Source organism: Mycteria americana, chromosome 1 (assembly GCF_035582795.1).
Source record: "Mycteria americana isolate JAX WOST 10 ecotype Jacksonville Zoo and Gardens chromosome 1, USCA_MyAme_1.0, whole genome shotgun sequence".
Lineage (NCBI taxonomy): Eukaryota > Metazoa > Chordata > Aves > Ciconiiformes > Ciconiidae > Mycteria > Mycteria americana.
In genome coordinates this window covers 126,800,760-126,820,286 of record NC_134365.1, presented here as the reverse complement: position 1 = coordinate 126,820,286, position 19,527 = coordinate 126,800,760, and the positions used below count along the sequence as shown (strand labels likewise).

Here is a 19,527-nt window from a genome sequence, read left to right as displayed (position 1 = left end):
TGAGGTGGTTCCCAGTAATGACAGATTATTATTTTTTTTTTCAATTCTCTCGTGACCGGTCTAGTAGACCCAGGAGACCGGGACCCACTGTGAGGCTGTACACACAAGCTCGATGGCTTCCTCCAGGTGCCTGATAGTTTCATCAATTTCATTGTTGATAATTGTTAGGTCAAAGTAGTGTGCATATGTTCTCTGTAAGATTTCCGACTCCTTCTGCAGGCGCTGAAGAGATTCATCCTGTGCGGCGGTCAGAAAAGAAAACGGGAGAGAGAGAAGTTGGATCCTTTCGTACTCTTCTACAGCAGCTTTCTAACTGTTGCTTACAGAGAAGGAAATGGCAAAAAAGCCTTTGGGAGGCCTAGGTGGTTTAGATCCCCCACCTAAATCTACGGAAATCACACGGGAGAAATGGCACAATTTCTCTCTTGAAGCTGACGTTCAAACAGCACTTAGTTATTGTCATTACTTGAGACAAAACACACGTCTAGCATTCAAAAAGCGAGGCAGAGGATGGAAGCTTAGACAAGCAGCACAGACATGAGCAACGGAGACCATATATGAATAAAACACACAAAGTGCACAAATACGAGCCATTGGGCCTATGTCCAGGTAAGAACACAAGAAACAGGAGAGGGTATATTGTCAGGTATCAGCTGTTCCCGGTTTTGGTCATGTTTTCTGTTCAACATCAGTCTTCTGGGCCTACTACTTCCTTTAATAATCATTTACGGATAAGGAAGTTCTCACTCCGCATTACTCTGCGGTTCCCATTTCAGAGCATGCCATTTCCAGCATCGCTCAGCGTGAGATCCTGAGGACGAACCACGCAGCCCGCTCTCAGGAAGGGCCGGGGGAGCAGACTGGTGCTCTCGGAGGCTGCGCGTCAACGTCCCTACAGAAAGAAGTGCATCCTACTTTGTGGGTGCGCTACTGGATTCTGTGCAGCCAGCAACGCTACGGCAATGGGCTTTTTGTTAGCGGGGTCTGCCTTTCTGAGAGAGCGGGACTGCAAAAGGCTTCTTTCTAGGGCTCTGCTGCAATTATAAGTTTGAATTATCTTCCTGCAAATTGCCTTAGAAATTAAAAAACATCATTTGCTGCTTTCAGAAACCTTGAAATAGCCACAGGAAAGTAATCAAGTCCTTCCCGCCCCACAGGTTAGGGGTGGATATGGGGCAAAATTACATATGAACAGCACAGACTCTTGCTGCTCTGTAGTATCTGTAGGGTCACCCTACTGGATCAGTCAACTGGGATACACTTTATTAGAGTTTGAGGCTGCAGGAATTACAGACACAGTGCCTATAGCTGTTTTCACAATGAATTATTCTGGGAACAGAATTTTATTTTGCTGTTTAAACTTCCGAAGTGTTTGTAATTACAGCGACAAGTAGCTGTGGAACAGCAGCTTTCAGGTCCTCTGAAGGGAAAAACCTGCACTGAGACAGTTCTCCTTCCCTGTAGCTATGAAACCAGCCACTTCTGGAGAAGTTCTGTACCAAAGTTACAGTTCTGCTTCTCTCCTGAAGCTGCAGCCTCAAATGAGGGGGGGGATGTCGCCTTTGCTTGATAATCTCTACAAATCTCATTCAAAGTCAGACAAATACTCCTCACATGCGCTTCTCTGCAAGGGATGCTCCTTGTATGGACCATTATGCATCGCCAGTGATGGCTGGAACATCCACAGAAAATACCAGTGCATGCAAATTGAATTTATGCTATTAACAAATTGGACAATACGGATCAATATTAATATTAAATATTTTTGTGGAACATTTCATATGGCCCAGTGTCTTTAAGCCAAAAACCTAGTTAGGTAAACTGCCAACTTCTCATAGATTCCAAAAGAGACATCAATTTATATCAGCAGAGGATCTAAACTTTTCTCCTTAAATTAACCTACAAAGGAAAAAAAAAATCATACCTGTCAAGCAGAATATTTTCAGTGCTTTAAACGTATCTAGCTAAGATTAATTTTATATTTAAAGCCAGTCTTAGCAAAATCATATTGCACCTTTAAAAGAGTTTTAATCTCATGGCACAAGGCTAACAGTACCTGAAAACCCCCCATGAAGCCTTAGAACTATTAAGTCATATGTAGCTTTTTAACTGCCATTCAGATTTCCCATCAGTGTCATCTTTACCTACAAGTATGAGAAAGAACTTTTCTCACTAAAGCATCTATCTTACTGTGACTGACAATAAAAATCTGAAAAACAGCTATCTCATCTTAAAAAAACCCAACTGGTAGGTACAGAAGAATGAATACTAATATTTACCTTGCACACACAGATGTCACAAAACTAAGAGTTTCAAAAATTCATTAAATTTTAGTATTTTTCCAACTTAGCTTCTCCTAGAATCCAAATTTACTGGGATCAAAGTGGGTTGTATTTTGGAATACCTAAATTTCCTCGCCTGTTAGAAATGTAAAACATTACTTCTTTTGTATACTTTTAAGGGCAGTAATAAGCTTGGGATAGGCCACTGCAGCAGTTTTCAAATAGGTTCAAACTTTCTCAAGTTCTCCAAAAAGAAAAGAGATTACAGTTCTTGATTTTTGTTTTATTCTGGGACCAAATTTCACCTGTGTTTGTGATAGAGTATCTATTTGTAAATTCAAACTCACATCAGACTTGGCTAAGTGTTTCCTCTGTGTCTGTAAGTCTTAAATACCAAAATTCATCTTTGAAGCTAACACTTCCTCAAAATTTTGGCTGCAGTAAGTTCCTCTCAATTTCTCTAAAATTTCTTAATTAAATTTTGAACAGTGAACAGCCCAAATTATTCTCCAAGAAGAATATTATCCAGCAGTTGTGCTCTTAATAGTGTCAAGAAAGAAGATATTTATGAAAATGTTCAGCTAGCTGCAGACAGACAAGTGAACGGCCACAACTTCAGTAATTTCACATTTGGGAGCAGAACATCTGTCTCTTCTTCCCTCAGCTCTCATGCAATAGGCATTTTACGTGGGTCTAGTTGCAGTGTGTCCATTATTGGAACAGACTTTTCTTTCTTGTCACTAGAATTCAGTTGACTTTCCTAATCTTCTCTCCTTCTCCACCATAGCTGGGACAGAAAGGAGTGAAACATGGCTTTATCCATGAAATCTCTCCCATGTGCATAATGGCCACCAGTGATATCTTCTGTCTCTGAGGGCTGTTTTTTTTTTTTGCCTTAAAGTACATAGGACAATAGCTGCCTCTTGTGACAGTCAAAGCACAGCCTAACAAATTAATAATATTCCCTTCTAAGGCTGTGAACAACGTATAAATACACCATCTGGCCTTTGCCAATTTTGCTGCAACAGAAAGAAGTTATCCTCAATTTAAACATCTGGTGGACTGCAAACTTCTTAAGAAAAATTCCTTTTATTCTTTGGCTGTAGGAAGGGAGGAAGCATAGCTAAAATTCAGAAGAATTTGGCTCAGTAAAGATTTACACATGGCTCAATAAGGATTTAGATCAAAAAAGTGGAGCCTGTCAACTCTTTGCTGCTGTCTGGGCAATGGGAGGTAGAAAACAGCTGGAGGAAAGAGGAACTACTCCAATGTTTCCTGATATGCTCTCTCCTCTCTCTGTTTTAGCATAGCAATAATCTGATTTAAGTAAAGTTTCTTTTGTGATTAGACAGGTGGGTACACTCTGGGAGATTTCCTATATGATTTAAATTGGTTTTGTGCTTTGCAGAATTGCTCATAGTGCACTGCTATATTCAGTTGGAAAGCGTAATATTTTGTCTCCTAACCCTTGTTGTGTGGTCCTTGATTATTGAGGTATTTTGTGTGGTCTACGATAGGCTAAAGTGTCTCAAGAGAGATACTTTTACGATGAGGCCTCTGCACTGATTTTACCACAAAGTTCAGATGTACAGCTGTAAGAGTAGAAATTTTACTCTCTAGTTTCTTTTTACTAGCAGGATAATTTTAGTGCAGATATCTGAAGTCATTATTACATTAAATTTTTATTCCAGTGGCAAAAGTAATGTTGAATGGGAACGAGCATATCTACATTCTAAAACTACGGAAATAACCAGGACTACCTTGTCAGCCCCTAGCTGGTACTTACAGGTAATTTTCTGCACCATTTTGGCAGCTAGGTACAATTAGTACGAGTGCAGGAAAACGAAAAGAAAAGCAAAAATGAAATTTAAGAAAACATAAAGGGGGAAAAAAGGACAGTCATTTACAGAAGTGTTCTCAAAAAGCGTAAGTAAAATAAACAAAGCAGGATAAGAGGATAAACAGAAAGGGATACTCTTTATGCAAATGAACCTTTCAAAAAGGAAGCATGAATGGGAAATAGGAAACACACACTCTTCACCCTTGTTTGCTGCCTTGCAGGCTGCTAACACACGGACACAATTTGCATATCTCCCTTCATGCAGCCCAGTAAACCTTGGAAAATAGGATCCTGTATTAGGGTAAGGTCTGTTGCTATTACCATTTCCTGCCCCTCCTTTCCTTAAGTTTAATTGATTCATAAATTAGCATGCTTTATAAGTGTGGCCTCATTTCAGCAATTCATGTGCCTGAGTGAAACCCTGAGGGCACAGAGACTTTAGTCACAAGAGCTTAAAATGAAGACACAGTCTTACAGCACGAATGCAAATATTTAGAACATAATACTTTACTTCTACTAATATTTCTTTGGCATGAACAAATATTTCCCCACCACTACTATAAAACGTACATTTCTGTCCTCTTCCCAATGTACCACGGAGAATATTTTCTCCCTCATATGAACAGTCCCAAATGTCTCTGTATTATATCCTACAGCTGGAAGATTAAAAGTTGAGTACCACTGGCAGATGAGCGAGGCCAAGGAAGGCTATTTGGGAGCTGAGACAGAGGTACAGAGGCAACAAATCCAGGCAATTACCTAATTCCACAAGGTACCTGGCTATCTGAACGCTGCTGTAAGCACAATGCTTGCCTGACACATCCTAAGAACGATTCTAGCTATTTTTTATGTGATGCCATGCCATTTGCTTGCACAAAAGCAAATTCAGTGTAGAACACAAAATTTTAGTATTTTCTCAAGATTGTACTGATTTACAGCATATGCCAACACCAGCAGTCAGACAAACTGTCACTTCACTAACATTGCAAATTGTTATGTTCTGAGAGATCTTTGTCTGTACAGTCACGACATTTACCAGTTAGGGTATGGGTCCACAAGACACGGTGAAATGACATAACTTACTGCTGTGAAAGGTAAAAGATCCTTCTTCTCCCTCCCATCTCTCTTCCTGGCTATATGCTTTCACTGCCTGTTCTGGCACTGGTGCTTGTCAGAGCCTTTGTGAGCTGCTTAAAAACTGACAAAAATCCAATTTAGAGCTAAAGTAGCTCACCAAAGGATCTGGTAAGTGCCATGGCCAATGCAGACTGGCAGCGTATGTCCCAGAAGTGAGTTAGAGAGAATCACTCCCTTCAGCAACAGCAAACTGGTAGAATGCCTCAGCTGCCAGTAAAATTGCAGGTCGAGGCCAATATTTTTAACTCTCCACTTGCTATTTTAACAATCATTCAGGGTATTTGGATTTAAATATCTTTGTCTTGTTCCTTATTTTCCTGCAAGCCTCTGCAGTGATGTCATCGTTTCATACTTATGATATTGTAATTACATTTCTATAGAAACAGGCTGTAGAGATAGGGCTTCTGACTTTATTTTTGCATGATCATGGAGACATCTAGGAGATCTGGAACAGATTCATGGTCAATCCAATTGATTAAATACCTTAATATCATGGTTTAAAAAAGGCTGAGCAGATAAAGTGTTTGTATAAATACTGTTTGCCCTGTTGTGCTAAATCCAGGATTGCTTGATATCATCTTTGAAATCAGTAGCAATCTGCAGAGCAGATACTCTATAAAAACTAAGTAGGAAATTCAGGATGGGGGCCTCCTTGCATACTTAATATTATTCCACAAACAATTACCCCTTTGGTCAAAGCTTCCAATTCTTGGAGAACAGTCTTTGAAATGAGTAAGCCTATTTCTAATATATATTTGCTGTATAGAAAAAATACTAAAAGATAAAGGTGGGATGACAGCACAGTCACACACACCCATTTCTTCAGTTCAGGCCAGCTGTAATCTAGTGCTAGCATTGCAACTCAGAACTGAGTAATTTGTACCAATGATTTGTCAAGGATTTGGAAATGGAGCTAGGGCAGGGAATGAAATAAAAGAATATGTATTTTTAGAATACATCATGTGGATCATTCAACTTGAAGTTCATATTTTGAATTAGAAAAATCAGTTAATAAACAATAAATACCTCTCGATCAACTTAATAATGCTGCCATACAACTGTCTTTCTGCCTCTCCATTTACAGCCAAGGAAACAATTAAAGAGTCTTATCTGCATATTTGAATCTCATCCTTAATTCTGTCTCTGATAGGACATTAGATTGCAACATGCCATACCTCATTAATGCCTGGGGTAATCGTAGGTGCAGCAATAAAAACAACAAAAGGAGCAAACTCTGCAGTTCTCAGGACCTTCAATGCCTAGGTGAAAAAAAATCAGATACTTTAGAAGAATCCCCCAACAATCAATGTGAAATAAGTTTAGCCACACAAGCTAAAGATACAAAATCATGATTTACCAACGCTGGTATTTGTTTTTAACTGATCTGGAGTCAAAGCCTTAGTAATACAGACACTTAACTTTTTGCATTATTTTACATTTTTGGTGGTCAAACCATATATTTATCCTTAATTAAAGTGAGTTTTCAAGACAATGAAAGCTTTAGCCTTTTCAGAGAGGCTCTTCCCATACAGTCTCAAAGAGCACAGAATTCTGTTTGCATTTAAACTGAATGATTAACACCAGGTAAAAAAATTCAGTCATGCCATAAATAGGGAAAAGAGCCAACTGTATTTTAGAATAAATATTCATTAGAATATCATTTTTTGGTCTGACTTTTTCTACCTACCAAGACTTTTTTATTATTTTCTGAAACAAATGAAAATGTGATGTGAGAGGTTCGAAGTTTTTAAAAAGTAAGCATAGTGAATTTTTTAAGAAGTGAGCATAGCACTAATGCAGTAGATGCAGCACCAATCCCCTAAACCAAATCTGTGCAAAAGAAAAGAATTCTCATTAAAAAGTTGACTCAGTCATAATTTACTGAGTGACACACAGAGCTGCCATAAGTGAAACTCTGGTACAGATCCAAGCTAGAATGATGTGCAGGACAGCAAGTAAACATATCTCAGCTGAACTCAAATGGATGGACAAGATAAAGTAAGACTACTAAAGGTCAGTCTTTTTTTGCTCCTTCCACTTCGTGTCCAAAGTTTTTTTTAAAAAAACCCCAAAAGCAACCCCTCCCCCCCATCCAATCCATTCTTTTCCCAAGCTTAAGAGGTTTCAATCTCTGCTGCTTGAAACCCACCTACATATATCATCTATGCCAACCTCCTCCAAACAAGAGATAAACCCCACATGTGAAAGTCAAGAAAACTCACATAACTAAGAGTACCCAAGAGAAAGCAGGCAAGCAGTGTAAGATAACCAGGAATGGGTCCACAGACAGGCTGGCCTTAATGAGCTGAGGTGGATGCATGAGGAAGCTGGCTAAGGAAGAGGCTTGCTAGACACATGCTGGAGGAAGTGTAGCAAAGGCATCTGTTACCAAATGTAAATATATTCTAACAAGGATTAAAATGGCTTCCGAGAATTGTAGTGCTTCTGAATAATGCAAGTTGAAAAGGTTTGTCAAGAGAGTTTGCTTTGAACAGCTGCTCCATTTGACCTAACTATAAATGCTGCTCTCCCTGAAGACGGTTAAATGTGGGATTTTATTTTTCAGAACAGCACCACAGCAGCATACTATGTGAACTGTCCTAAATAATTTAGTCAGGTACCTTATTTCTGTTATGAAATTCTTAAAGAATTTTAACTTCTTGAATCCATTCACAAAGAAAAAAGAAGGCAGCAAATTGAAATAGATAAACACTGGTCACAATTTTAATTTGTCTTTCCTCCCATTTCCTTCAATCTCCTAGGATAATATAAACATCACGTTTGTCCATATTCATGTTGTTCCACTTAACAAAACATATAAACACATCCCTGTGCATTGAAAGTCATGACTACATGGATGTTTCAAAGGAAACGTATCAGAATTTTCCACTGAAGATTTTATATAATGAATGAACAAACTATTAGTGTTTCTTGAGAGCCTGATTTTCCTTCCTATCCTCTTCCAAAAAGTATAATACTGCAACACAGAAAGGAGTTTATAAAGTAACAACACTGATCTGGTCATTGTGCAAACAGGATCAGTATCGATGATTGACCACAAATGTTTCTGACCGTGCTCAATAGTGATATGGAGCCGAGAGTCAGTTAGGAACAAGATTACCCTCTAATACAGCATCAAAGAGAAATTTTTGAAAATATCAAAACATTACTCCTGGCAGGCAATGATGATCAACTGTTTTGATACATTTCACTGGACATGAGACTAATATATTAAAAAGTTACATGGTAAGTAGATTTTCAAGCTATAGTGGTTGCATACCAAGCTAAACTATGAATTTGTTTCTGCTGTATGTTCTTCTAACCAGATGATTACCAGAATTCTATTTCACAGATTGATACCTTGGTGTTCCAGGGACTTTTGTTCCACATTACTGTATGCATTACTTATGTAGGGTGCAATCAATAAAAATAAATATATCTCAATAAAATAAGGTTCAAGGATTTGTGATGAGTCCCATTTTCATATACTTCTAATTAGTTACCTGAGGTTCTACATCAAGTATTGCAATTAGTCCCTGCTCATGGATCTTTCGTATTGTTTCCAGTTTTGTCCCATACATTGCATCCTCATGGCTGCCATATTCCAAATATTCGTTGTTTGATATATCCTGCATCATTTGGTCATGTGATACAAAGTAGTAATTTTTCCCATTTTCTTCATCTTTCTTTGGAGGTCGGGTTGTGTCTGAAAATACAAAATACAAAATATTTTTAGTACAAAAGCAGTATTAAGCTTACATATGGCTTTTTGTTTGGTTTATCTATACTTATTCACTGAATGACGACATGTCAAATCACATATAGAACAGTGAAGCATGAGCTCAGGGTAGGCAGAAGGGAAAAAGGGGCACAGGGGCTGGGAAAAGCAGGAGTCTGGGGGATGTGTGTTGGGAAAAGCAGGAGATGAAGGGATGTGGAAAAGTAAAAATCGAAAGGTAACAGAGGAAGAACAGAAAGTCATAAATAACCTTTACCTGGTCAAGACTATAAGACTCTATCAGCTGCTTTCAACAGCAAACAAAGGCCAGATCTCACAGTTTTTATAGTTTCTAAACAATTCAACTAACATCTCCATTTTACCCCAGGGGCCAGTACTGGGCCCAATCCTGTTCAACATCTTCATTAATGATCTGGATGATGGGGCAGAGTGCACCCTCAGCAAGGATGCCAATGATACAAAACTGGGAGGAGTGGCTGATGTCATCCAGAGGGACCTTGACAAGCTGGAGAAACAGGTTGACAGGAACCTCATGAAGTTCAACAAGGGGAAGTGCCAAGTCCTGTACCTGGGGAGGAACAACCCCATGCACCAGTACACGCTGGGGGCTGACCAGTTGGAAAGCAGCTCTCCAGAAAAGGCCCTGTGGGGGGTCCTGGTAGACACTCAGTTGGATATGAGCCAGCAATGTGCCCCTGTAGCAAAGAAGAGCTAAACGTATCCTGGGCTGCATTAGACAAAGTACTGGCAGCAGGTGGAGGGAGGTGATCCTTCCCTTCTACTCAGCCCTGGTGAGGCCAAACCTGGAGTCCTGGGTCCAGTTCTGGGCTCCCCATTACAAGAGAGACATGGACATACTGGAGAGAGTCCAGCAAAGGGCGGCCATTAAGACGATGAAGGGACTGGAGCATCTGTCCTATGAGGAAAGGCTGAGAGAGCTGCGACTGTTTAGCCTGGAGAAGGGAAGGCTCAGGGGGGATCTCATCAATGAGTACAAATATCTAAAGTGGGGGTGTAAAGAAGATGGAGGTCTTTTCAGTAGTGCTCAATGGCAGGACAAGAGGTAATGGGCACACACTGAAACATGGGAACTTCCATCTGAATGTAAGGAAACACTTTTTAACTGTGAGGGTGACCGAGCACTGGCACAGGTTGCCCAGAGAGGTGGTGGAGTCTCCATTCTTGGAGATATTCAAAAGCCACCTGGACATGGTCCTGGGCAACTGGCTCTAGGTGGCCCTGCTTGAGCAGGGGGATTGGACCAGACAACTTCCAGAGGTAAGGATCTCAACCATTCTGTGATTCTGCAGGTCATCTGCTCCTCTTTTCCCCACAGACACGCTGATATCCATTTGTTTATCTTCTAATATTCCCTCACATACTGATTTACTCTCATATTTTTCCACTATCACATTTATGTTGGTGATATATCTGAAACACCACATCTCTTCCCAATCTAATCCCGTATCTTCCAACAACCCTATCATAATTTCTAACAAGGTATCAAAAAATTGAACTCATCTTCTCTTTTTAATTATACTTATTAGTGTTCTGAGGATTAATTAGCAATGTTCTGAGCATTAGTTAGCATATTACAAAAATGAAAAGTTCTATAGAAATATTATAGATAATAGTTATTATTTTAAGGAATTCAAGAACAATGGATTATATAAACCATATAATATCACTATACTAATTACTGCTGCTGTAGGTCTACTGAACTTACATACTCTTACATTTCCCCCAAGTCCTCTTCTTTTGTAAAAACATTTCTGTATTTTCCTTTTTTTTACTTAAATTCTTATGAGGTTTTCTTCTTCTCAGTGTGAAAGTGTAAGTCTAAAAAGTGGGTAAGGGCCTGATTACTTGTGGTCAAGAGAGATGAAAGCTACATAGCAATAACATACTTTTCGAATATATTGCTTCTGCAGACCTATGCGGTAAGAGATGTATGGCCTACTAATCCTTTTAATTAACTACCACTGTGTGTGACATGATCTTTATGATCAGGTTTCCAGTAGGTAGATAATTTATTCATACAGCAGTCCTCAAAACTCCACACCCAACTTAAGGCCTATCTGAAAAGCTACCTACTCCTACCATGTTTTTGTAAAATAATGCAGAAAATGCAGTAAAATCCATCCTGAGAGTTGGAGAGAATAAATTCAATTACCTAGAGTCAGCTGAAAGACAGATCAGGTTCCCATAATACTTAAAGTGTATGTGATATATTTTATATGATCTATTTATATCACTAAGTTAAGGAAGTAATTTGGGTCTCAACACCAGCATAAAGTGCTATTTTAGATGCCTTAAATGCCTTAAATCTGAAACATCCACCTAAGACTATTAGATATAACACAGGAGTTAAAGGAGACTGTTGCTCTTCTGGAGTGGGGCTGGAGGTCAGGTGATGTCTAAAACAGGCATCTAAACATCATACTGATGCTTAAGTACCTGGATTCCATCCTGATTTGCAGCCTAGTCTTTTTAGTTGTCTTCTATAATCAGAAAAGCAATTTCAGTGCTTCCACAGAGTGAGAACCTAATGCAGGCAATCGTTGTCAAGGCATGGTCGTCAAGGTACAAGCGAGTCCATTTTAATAGGTATTTGAAGATAAAATAACTAGTTCCGCTTCTACCTCCCCACGGCAATACAGTTAGTACTTGAGAGAGACTGGGTGAAAAGGGTACTGTAAAACATTTATTACTCTTTGTTTTAGTTCTTCGTAATGCAGAACTTATTTGCTGGGTTACTACTCCCTTCCCCCCATATAGCCTTGTCTGTATTGAATAACAGGCACAATGTACATCACATACTCCTAGCACCACACTTTTAAAGTGTCTAATCCAGGATTTTAGTGTCTAGATATAAACAGTAGTGTGAAAAACAGTGCAGTTTCACATTGCTGCTGGGGTGATCTAATGCTTCATGCTTTCAAAAGGGCTAGGACTTTCTGTTTTCCTTCTGCTGGCACTGGTCTTTGTCTAACTCCTTAGTGAGCAAGCCTAGGGAACTTAAAGCAGCAGCAAACTAATCCTTTCTCCCTTCCAAATAGGTTTACAGATAAGTTCTTAAAAATAATACTTTTTAGCAACAACAAAATCCTTATAGGTAGAAAACCACCTAAGTGCAATTTTAAGGTAAAGCACTAACAAAGTATAAGGAAAATTAAATTAATGCATAATGGCCTTCAATGTTACTTCTGAGCCATGTATGGTGTTTCTGAAGTCAGTCTGAAACAGAGCGGACAGATTTAGCTGTTGGATGCTCTTGTTTCAGAATGCCTAGCTTGAGGAAAAAGGGTGCATCTCCAAGAGATCATGTAGTAGCATATGCAATTCCTGCCATGGTATTGGTAGAGATTGTCATGAAGGGAAAACACCCCTGTGCTCTTCATAACAACCCACTTGTAGGCAGTGAAGTTAATTGTGCTTTCTTTTTCTTACTGTCATCTCTGGAAACTTGAAGTTATTGTAGTATAATACCAGTCCTCAAGGCCAGGCTGTGAAAAGTACTTTAAAACATTCAGATAAGGTAGACATTAAAGGTTTCCTCTAAATGCAGTTTATATTTCTTCTCATGGGAATTATAGAGTTTTCAACGTCATGGCTGTTCCAGTCTTACCTGAACTGTAAATGTAAAATTAGCAGAGAAAAATGAAAAATGTTTTAGCCTTCATTCGAAATTAACAAACATTTGGGGCAGAGAGAAGTACGCTTATCAATAAGTTTTGTGAATACTAGGAAACATTCAGTGTAAAAGTGGTGTTACTTACTACCCCTCCATCTGAAAAAACCAAAAGAAGAAATATACCCAGTCCTATCACAGTTCCCACCTTTAAGATAGGATTCGTCTCAGCAGAACTGAACACATGTACACACTACAATGGGTATTCTGTCCAGGATGCTGCAAACAATTTTGCACTACATTGAACATTGCTACTTACGAGGAATGGGGTAAGCAAATCTGTCCGGGTGTTTTGTGATGAGTGTGTTTTTTATGTGTCTTCTTCCAACACCATGTGCACCTAATCCACAACACAAAAATGAATTATAAATTTTCCACCAGAAGGGTTCAAAACTATGCTGTTATGTTCAGAATAATAACTCAAAATTACCTAGTAAGACTAGTGTTTTCCTTTTGAATGCTGGCAGTTTTACTACTTCTTCATATGTGACGAGATCTAATTGATCAAACACTAAAACACAAAAGAAACCCCCACAGGGATAAGAAAAAAAAGGCATATTAAGGGTGATAATTAATTGTGCTACAAATTGTATTTTAGCAAGTTTTAGATTTACAATACAAAGTAATACGTTACGGAAAATAAAACCATTTTATTATGCAATTTTAACAAAAGTGTTCATTTAAAAAACTGTTAAAAAGCAATAACAAAGCTACTGAAATGCTCAGGAAAGTTTGCATGTCCTTTCATGCAGTATTCAGCAGACCACAAAAATTAGCTAAAATGGCATGCCATTCACGTTTGCATTCCTAAGAAATAGCAATACTAAAGAAAAATCTGTAGACAGTGACCAACATGAATACAATATGAGAACATCTATTTACACTAAAGATAGGGATACTTGCACAATCATGTTTTAACAAGATCTATGAGAAATGTATAGAGAAGAGTGTTAATACTTTGTGGTATTTATTCTCCAAAACTACCACCATATTAATTGTAATTAGAGTTCTCTTTAAACACACGTGCTAGTTAAATTGACATGCTTTTAAAACTTGTGACAGAATGAAGAATTCCAATGAAAAGTGATGGCATTGCATAAAAGAACCTCCACCATATTTAGGGAAAAATTGTAAAAGTATTATTTCAGAAATAATTTCAACCGCAGTTGAAATTGGATGAATTCCATCATGTCTATCAATCTATTGTCAATTGCCAAGGTATGTAATGATTGACAAATCAAGTTTTGTTCATTAAAACCAGCTTATTCCTCCTGTGCCCAATAACACATCACCTCTGGTAATTCTTGCAGAATTCTAATGAAAAAAGAAGCCAGGAGGCAGTTAATTATAAAGATTACACAAATCAGCAATTGTGAGCAGAATAGTGAACAAGAGTTTTCAGTTCTGTATTTATGCGTGCTATAAAAAGAAGGGAGGAGAGACTGCATCTAAAGTATGGGATTCTCTGAGTGTTTCCAAGTCCTAAACTGGTGTATTCACCTTAACTATATCCCATCCATCTTTCCTAAAAGAGTCCGGATATATCCCTCTCCCTCTTGCTCTCCCCCTATCCAAAACCCCTTAGGAAAGTAGGCAGTGGCGGGAGCTTTAGTTTGCTTGCTCCAGAAGTCCCCAGCCACCAAGATCAGCATTAAGACTGTGGAGCCTACCAGAAAGCATGTGCTCTTTGTACTAAAGTCCCAGTTAAAGCAGCAAAGGATTTAACTTAATATATTTCTTTTTATAGGGCAGATTTTTCAATTCAACGGCAGTCTTTTTACCGTAGAGAAAAAGTACAACTACTTCAATTTGGTCAACCTACAAATTAGTCAACTGACATACTCAACTCTAAGACCTGGAAAAGATACAGATATGAAAACTTCCTAGTCCATTTGAAGCATTTTGAATTTCATCCTAAAGAAAAATCTCTTTCAGCCTTTCCCCAAATATTACAAGCAAGAATTTAGTCATAATTTTCTCCCATTCTGCAAACCTACAAACATGGAATTCTTACTACTGTCCTTTTTGCACCTTCACACTATTTAAACTAATTAATAATTAATTTCATATTAGAAAGGGCTAAAAATCTACAACATGTTAAACAGTTTTACCATTCTAACCATCTAGGCCTGCAAGTATCTTTTCCCATTAAAAAATAATAAAAAAATCAATCCCTTATTTTCTTCTTGAACAAAACCACATTATGTTAGATACAAACAACAGGAACAAACAACAGAAATGATACATATTAATGCCTTCATCACAAACCACCAGCATGGAGAAGATGTGTCTCAGTCTACATGGAGTTAACTAATGATTGTAGGGTTTTCAAATGCAAAAGAAAAATGATTAATTTTTTAATATACACAAGATATGAAGAATACAGGGCACATTTAAAGACTGAACTTTAATGCTTCTGTGTTACTAGCTAATAAAGAAAAGGAGTTCTTGAAAGGAAACATTAAGAAGCAAAAAAAGAGGCATTGTCACTTGACAGGTTACTTACATGCACAGAGGCCATTGGGAGTAAGACAGCATGAAAAATGTACAGGGGTCATTGAGATATGGCTCATAATATATTAGTAAAATAAAAAGTATATGCACAAAATAAACTCTACCATGCAATAGTCTAAACACAAGGCAAATAAATCACATTAAGAAATGATAAACATATTTTGTAAAAGCTTGGCAATTTTCTACATTATGCATAATATAAAGCATAGTTCTAGTATGTTCTAAAGAGTGTTCTTTTATGAAGTCCTGCAATAACATTTCAGTAAAATAAATAACAAATATATCTAGATACCACTGCAGTATATCTCTAGAGCATTTATAAAAACATCAGTGGACCTAATAATGAAAGATATTTTTTTTTCTGTGGGCTTTGGTCTAAAACTGACTTTACAATGATAAGATGTATGATCATGAAATTGTCTCTTGAAGGACACAATACTCTAATATCAAGTATGGAGGAAAGAAAAACAGGATGATATTTTTCTTGTAAAGGAGAATATATTTGCTTTTAATTATAAAAGGTAACTGAAATATTCTCCTCTTTACTTCATAAACTATGTCTGAGTTGCAGAATAATTTCATTTCTAGTTCCAGTAATATCCCAATGTATCACACCAAAATCTTCGCTCTCAAATCATTAGCTAGCCACACAAATTGTAGTTGACTATGAAGTATTTTACTAGGTCATTTCTTAGCACCCCAGTTCAGTCTCATCTCTAAGACAAAAATAACAGGGAAACCCAAATAGATTACATACTGCTAAAGAATTTATGGAATTTTATACTAAGACATAAGAGAAATAAATTCTACTTTCTTTTAAGAGCAACATTTTAACATCTGGATTAGACTTCTCAGTTCCAAATTAATTATACTTATTTGGGATCCAACAGAAGAAAAGATCTGTTTTTTATTCTGAGACAGATGCACTGAAAGCTTGCAAAAGCCAGTGTTGCCGTATTTCTGACTAACCACACCAGACATGAGAGAGTAGTTCAGAGAAGGTAAATTCAGTACCACCTTAGTTAAACTTAACAAACTCATGCGAGCACCACAGGATTTCAGTGAATCTCTTTATATCCTACGTTTGGCGTCATTCCCCAGAATATTACTGGTGTCACCTTTAATACCTCAAGGACACAAAGATCAATAAACATTTCTAAGAGAAATCTCGATTCCAATCTGTGTTCTCATTAACTTTTTGACTTCTTAGGGGAAAGGGGAAGTGTCAGATGGTATTCTGAAAAGAACAGTTTCTTTTATGGTCATTTTGATAATTTTTAATGTTCATGTTTCTAATTTTCGGCAAACACCGTGCTCTGATGTAAAGTGACTAACAGCACTGATGGTGGCAAGCACCAAGGCAGGCAAACTGCGACTCAAAGTGCTGTCAGCCTTCTTCAAAATGTCCGCCCTACATCAAGATAGGAAAGTCTAGATTACCTTCCTTTCAGGGATTTAATTGATACAAAGTCTTTGAGCTAGTTTTGCTCCTAAAATATTGCCTGCTCCTTCTCCTTCCCTGGCCATCCTCTTTCCTTTGCTTATTCCTTTGTAGCATGCCATGCTTAGTCACACTGACATTATTAACTATGTAGTTCCACTGTGAACTGTATTAAGAAATGTAACTGCCCTAAAGAAAAAGAATCAATGTTTTTTGTTGGGTTGTTCTTCAGTTAATCCAGTTAACAGCATGGCCACGCAAAGTTATACTGGCACGACTGAAGGGAGTAGCAATGCTGTGGGAATGTATGCTGGGAGCAATTGATAATAGTTTAAAACCAGTATTGTCAAATATTTTATGACTTTAGGTCATAAAATCCAGTTTATTCTCAACAGGTTTTGTTAAGGTCATAATTACTAAACCATGGTTTCGTGCTACTGCAATGAAATGGAAACATTAAAAGAACCAGAACGTTAAACCAGCAAAAGGAAGGAAACAAGTTAAAGCTTTCAATCTCTACTTGTAAGGGTTTTCAGGGTAATGAGTAATTTTATATTTAAGTGTGAACATCTTAAATGTGATGGTGAATTAAGGAGTATAAATGACAAATTACTGTTCTTTGACTTTCTTAGATTTTATTTTCAAATGACTTTTAAGTAAACATGAATGCTGTAGTACTGATATATTATGAGCTCTGATACTGCACACAGATTGTACAGGTAAGGAGAAATGTGAAAATACAGATTTATATTGTTTAATTGGTGCGTTCAAGAATGCAACTGAAAAAACCCCTTAAATTAATGCAATATATGAAATAATTTCATTACACTGTTTGGACAGGATTATCTTTTAATTCTAATAAAAATCTCTGCAAGTCTCCCAGGAGACCACAACAACATATTTATCGTCACAGTATGTGATATCAGTGCAAAATCAACAGAAACAGTTTCAACACATTGAGTATTTTACATTAAAAGAAGAAAAGAACTGAATTCCACTCATGAACGAAGGGGTCTTCCTTCTTTACTACTAAAACTAATGAATTTTTCTCAGCAAGGATCTCTTACTCTACACTGCTACTTTCAAAATTTTTTAAAACAATTCAATTTTTCAGCAGTCTAAATAGAAACCCAAAACTTAGCATTCAGGCAGAAATCAGTGCAAGGAGGATAAACTTCCACAGTTTCTTCTATTTGGTAACTGTAAATAACACACTGACTACGCAATGGCTCTTATTCCATTTCCAGCTGTAATGGTTCAGGAAAAAAGCCCTTTCATGATGTTTTCACATATGTAATCTATAACTATGAACACATATTAACAAGGATGCTACTGAAAAGTCTTCTGTAGAGTACACTGCAGTTATATAGATTGCAAAATTCATATCCTGTTGGTTTATAGTGCTCCTTTAAATATAAAAACCAAAACAATGTAAGCCTATATTAGGATATATTATGACACATTTATTTTGTTGCAGCTTGCCTCTTGTTGATTAAGCTATATGTTTAAATAGCAAAGAACAAGCAGAGTACTGTTGGCATAATCAGAATTTTATTTATATTTTCTTAAGTAACTCATTAGGTTTATATAACAGTGCCAGCTGAACAATTAATGGCAAGGTTCAGACTGTAAAAATTTAAACCTGTTAAAGATACTTGCATTTTTTTTTTTCATACCTGCATTGTGCTTTGCCAAATATTTGTCTTTGTACTGCTTTTTTTTCTTTCCGAACCAAGTACAGCTGGCCTGTTGCTCCTGTTTGGTCTTCTCCATGGCAATACAAGCAACTCGCCTGGCATATGGAAGAGAAAAATTTTTTTTTTTGTTGTAATCAATGTAGTTTTAAAAAGCCACACAGAATGAATTAGAAAAAGAAGACTTTTTAATAGTACAAGAGTACAGTAAAACTTTTCGAAACCCCTTTTTTGATTACTTAAAAGCACTTATATACAGAGGTATTTTGATATAAAGAATATCTTTTTAGTGGTAGATCATTAAAGCCCACAGATCAAGTGAGCATGGGAGGAAGGGTAGCTACTAAAATGGCTGTAGAGCACTTTGCAGCAGATTAGGATGGAAGAGCATGAAGTCTGAAAAGACCACGATGGTCTAAATTACTTCAGACCAAGTTGTATTGTGGAACTGTTTTGAGCTTGATCTTTAGGATGAAGTATTGCAAGTGTTCCTGTTGCAATGCATACCAGCATCTCCCTTATGTCAGGGCTTGCAAGGGAGCTCTTGAGATGGAATGAAATGTCTTATCTACCTCTGTTTCTTTTCTAGCAAAATGTCCCTTAGCCAGTCCAGGTGGCACAGGTGCTGTTAAACCCTTTACAGCACTCTAATTCTTTTACGTAGCAAATCTTGTATGAAATATTTTGGGCTAGATTATCCATATTGATAAACTTTCTTGAGTTATGGCCATAACTTTCATGGCCCAGGACTTGCTTGCTGGAGTTTCTGCCAATATGTTTAAAATATTTACTAAACAGCTTCTGCAAGAGGCTGTTTAAAGGCTCTGCATTGCTTTTGCAGTACTCAGTGCCATTGCTGTTCATTGAACCTGTCATTCAGGAATCTTTGTACTGTGATTTCTTTCTACTTTCTGGCTTTCACATGAAAAATGAAAAGGAGAGAAAACCCCAAAACTCCCTCAATGACCTTTGTGCTTGATGTCTTGCTAGCGCCTTACTCCTGCAGCACTTGCACGTAAGCAGTACTAATGAAAACACTGTTAGAACCTAAAAGGGAAATTAATTTGACCCCCTTACATAAACAATTCGTATGTAGCCTTCAATCGTAGTTTCCCACAGTATATCAGAAAGTACCATGTTTACTAACTCAGGTGTTTATTTTTCTAATGTAACCACACATATGCTATTG

At 37.5% G+C, this 19,527-nt stretch overlaps 1 protein-coding gene across 3 annotated transcripts in view; it reads right to left on the bottom strand.

Moving 5' to 3' along the window:
* CASK (calcium/calmodulin dependent serine protein kinase) overlaps positions 1 to 19,527 on the bottom strand; it is a 226,215-nt gene continuing 206,688 nt past the window's right edge. For all 3 annotated transcript variants that reach the window (XM_075520149.1, XM_075520153.1, XM_075520155.1), the window contains 6 exons: positions 18,321 to 18,436; positions 13,120 to 13,200; positions 12,949 to 13,029; positions 8,763 to 8,965; positions 6,435 to 6,518; positions 1 to 237 (listed from right to left, as the gene is read on the bottom strand). In XM_075520149.1, the coding sequence (XP_075376264.1) occupies positions 61 to 237; positions 6,435 to 6,518; positions 8,763 to 8,965; positions 12,949 to 13,029; positions 13,120 to 13,200; positions 18,321 to 18,436 (742 nt within the window). In that variant the 3' untranslated portion in view covers positions 1 to 60. The remainder of the gene's footprint in view (positions 238 to 6,434; positions 6,519 to 8,762; positions 8,966 to 12,948; positions 13,030 to 13,119; positions 13,201 to 18,320; positions 18,437 to 19,527) is intronic.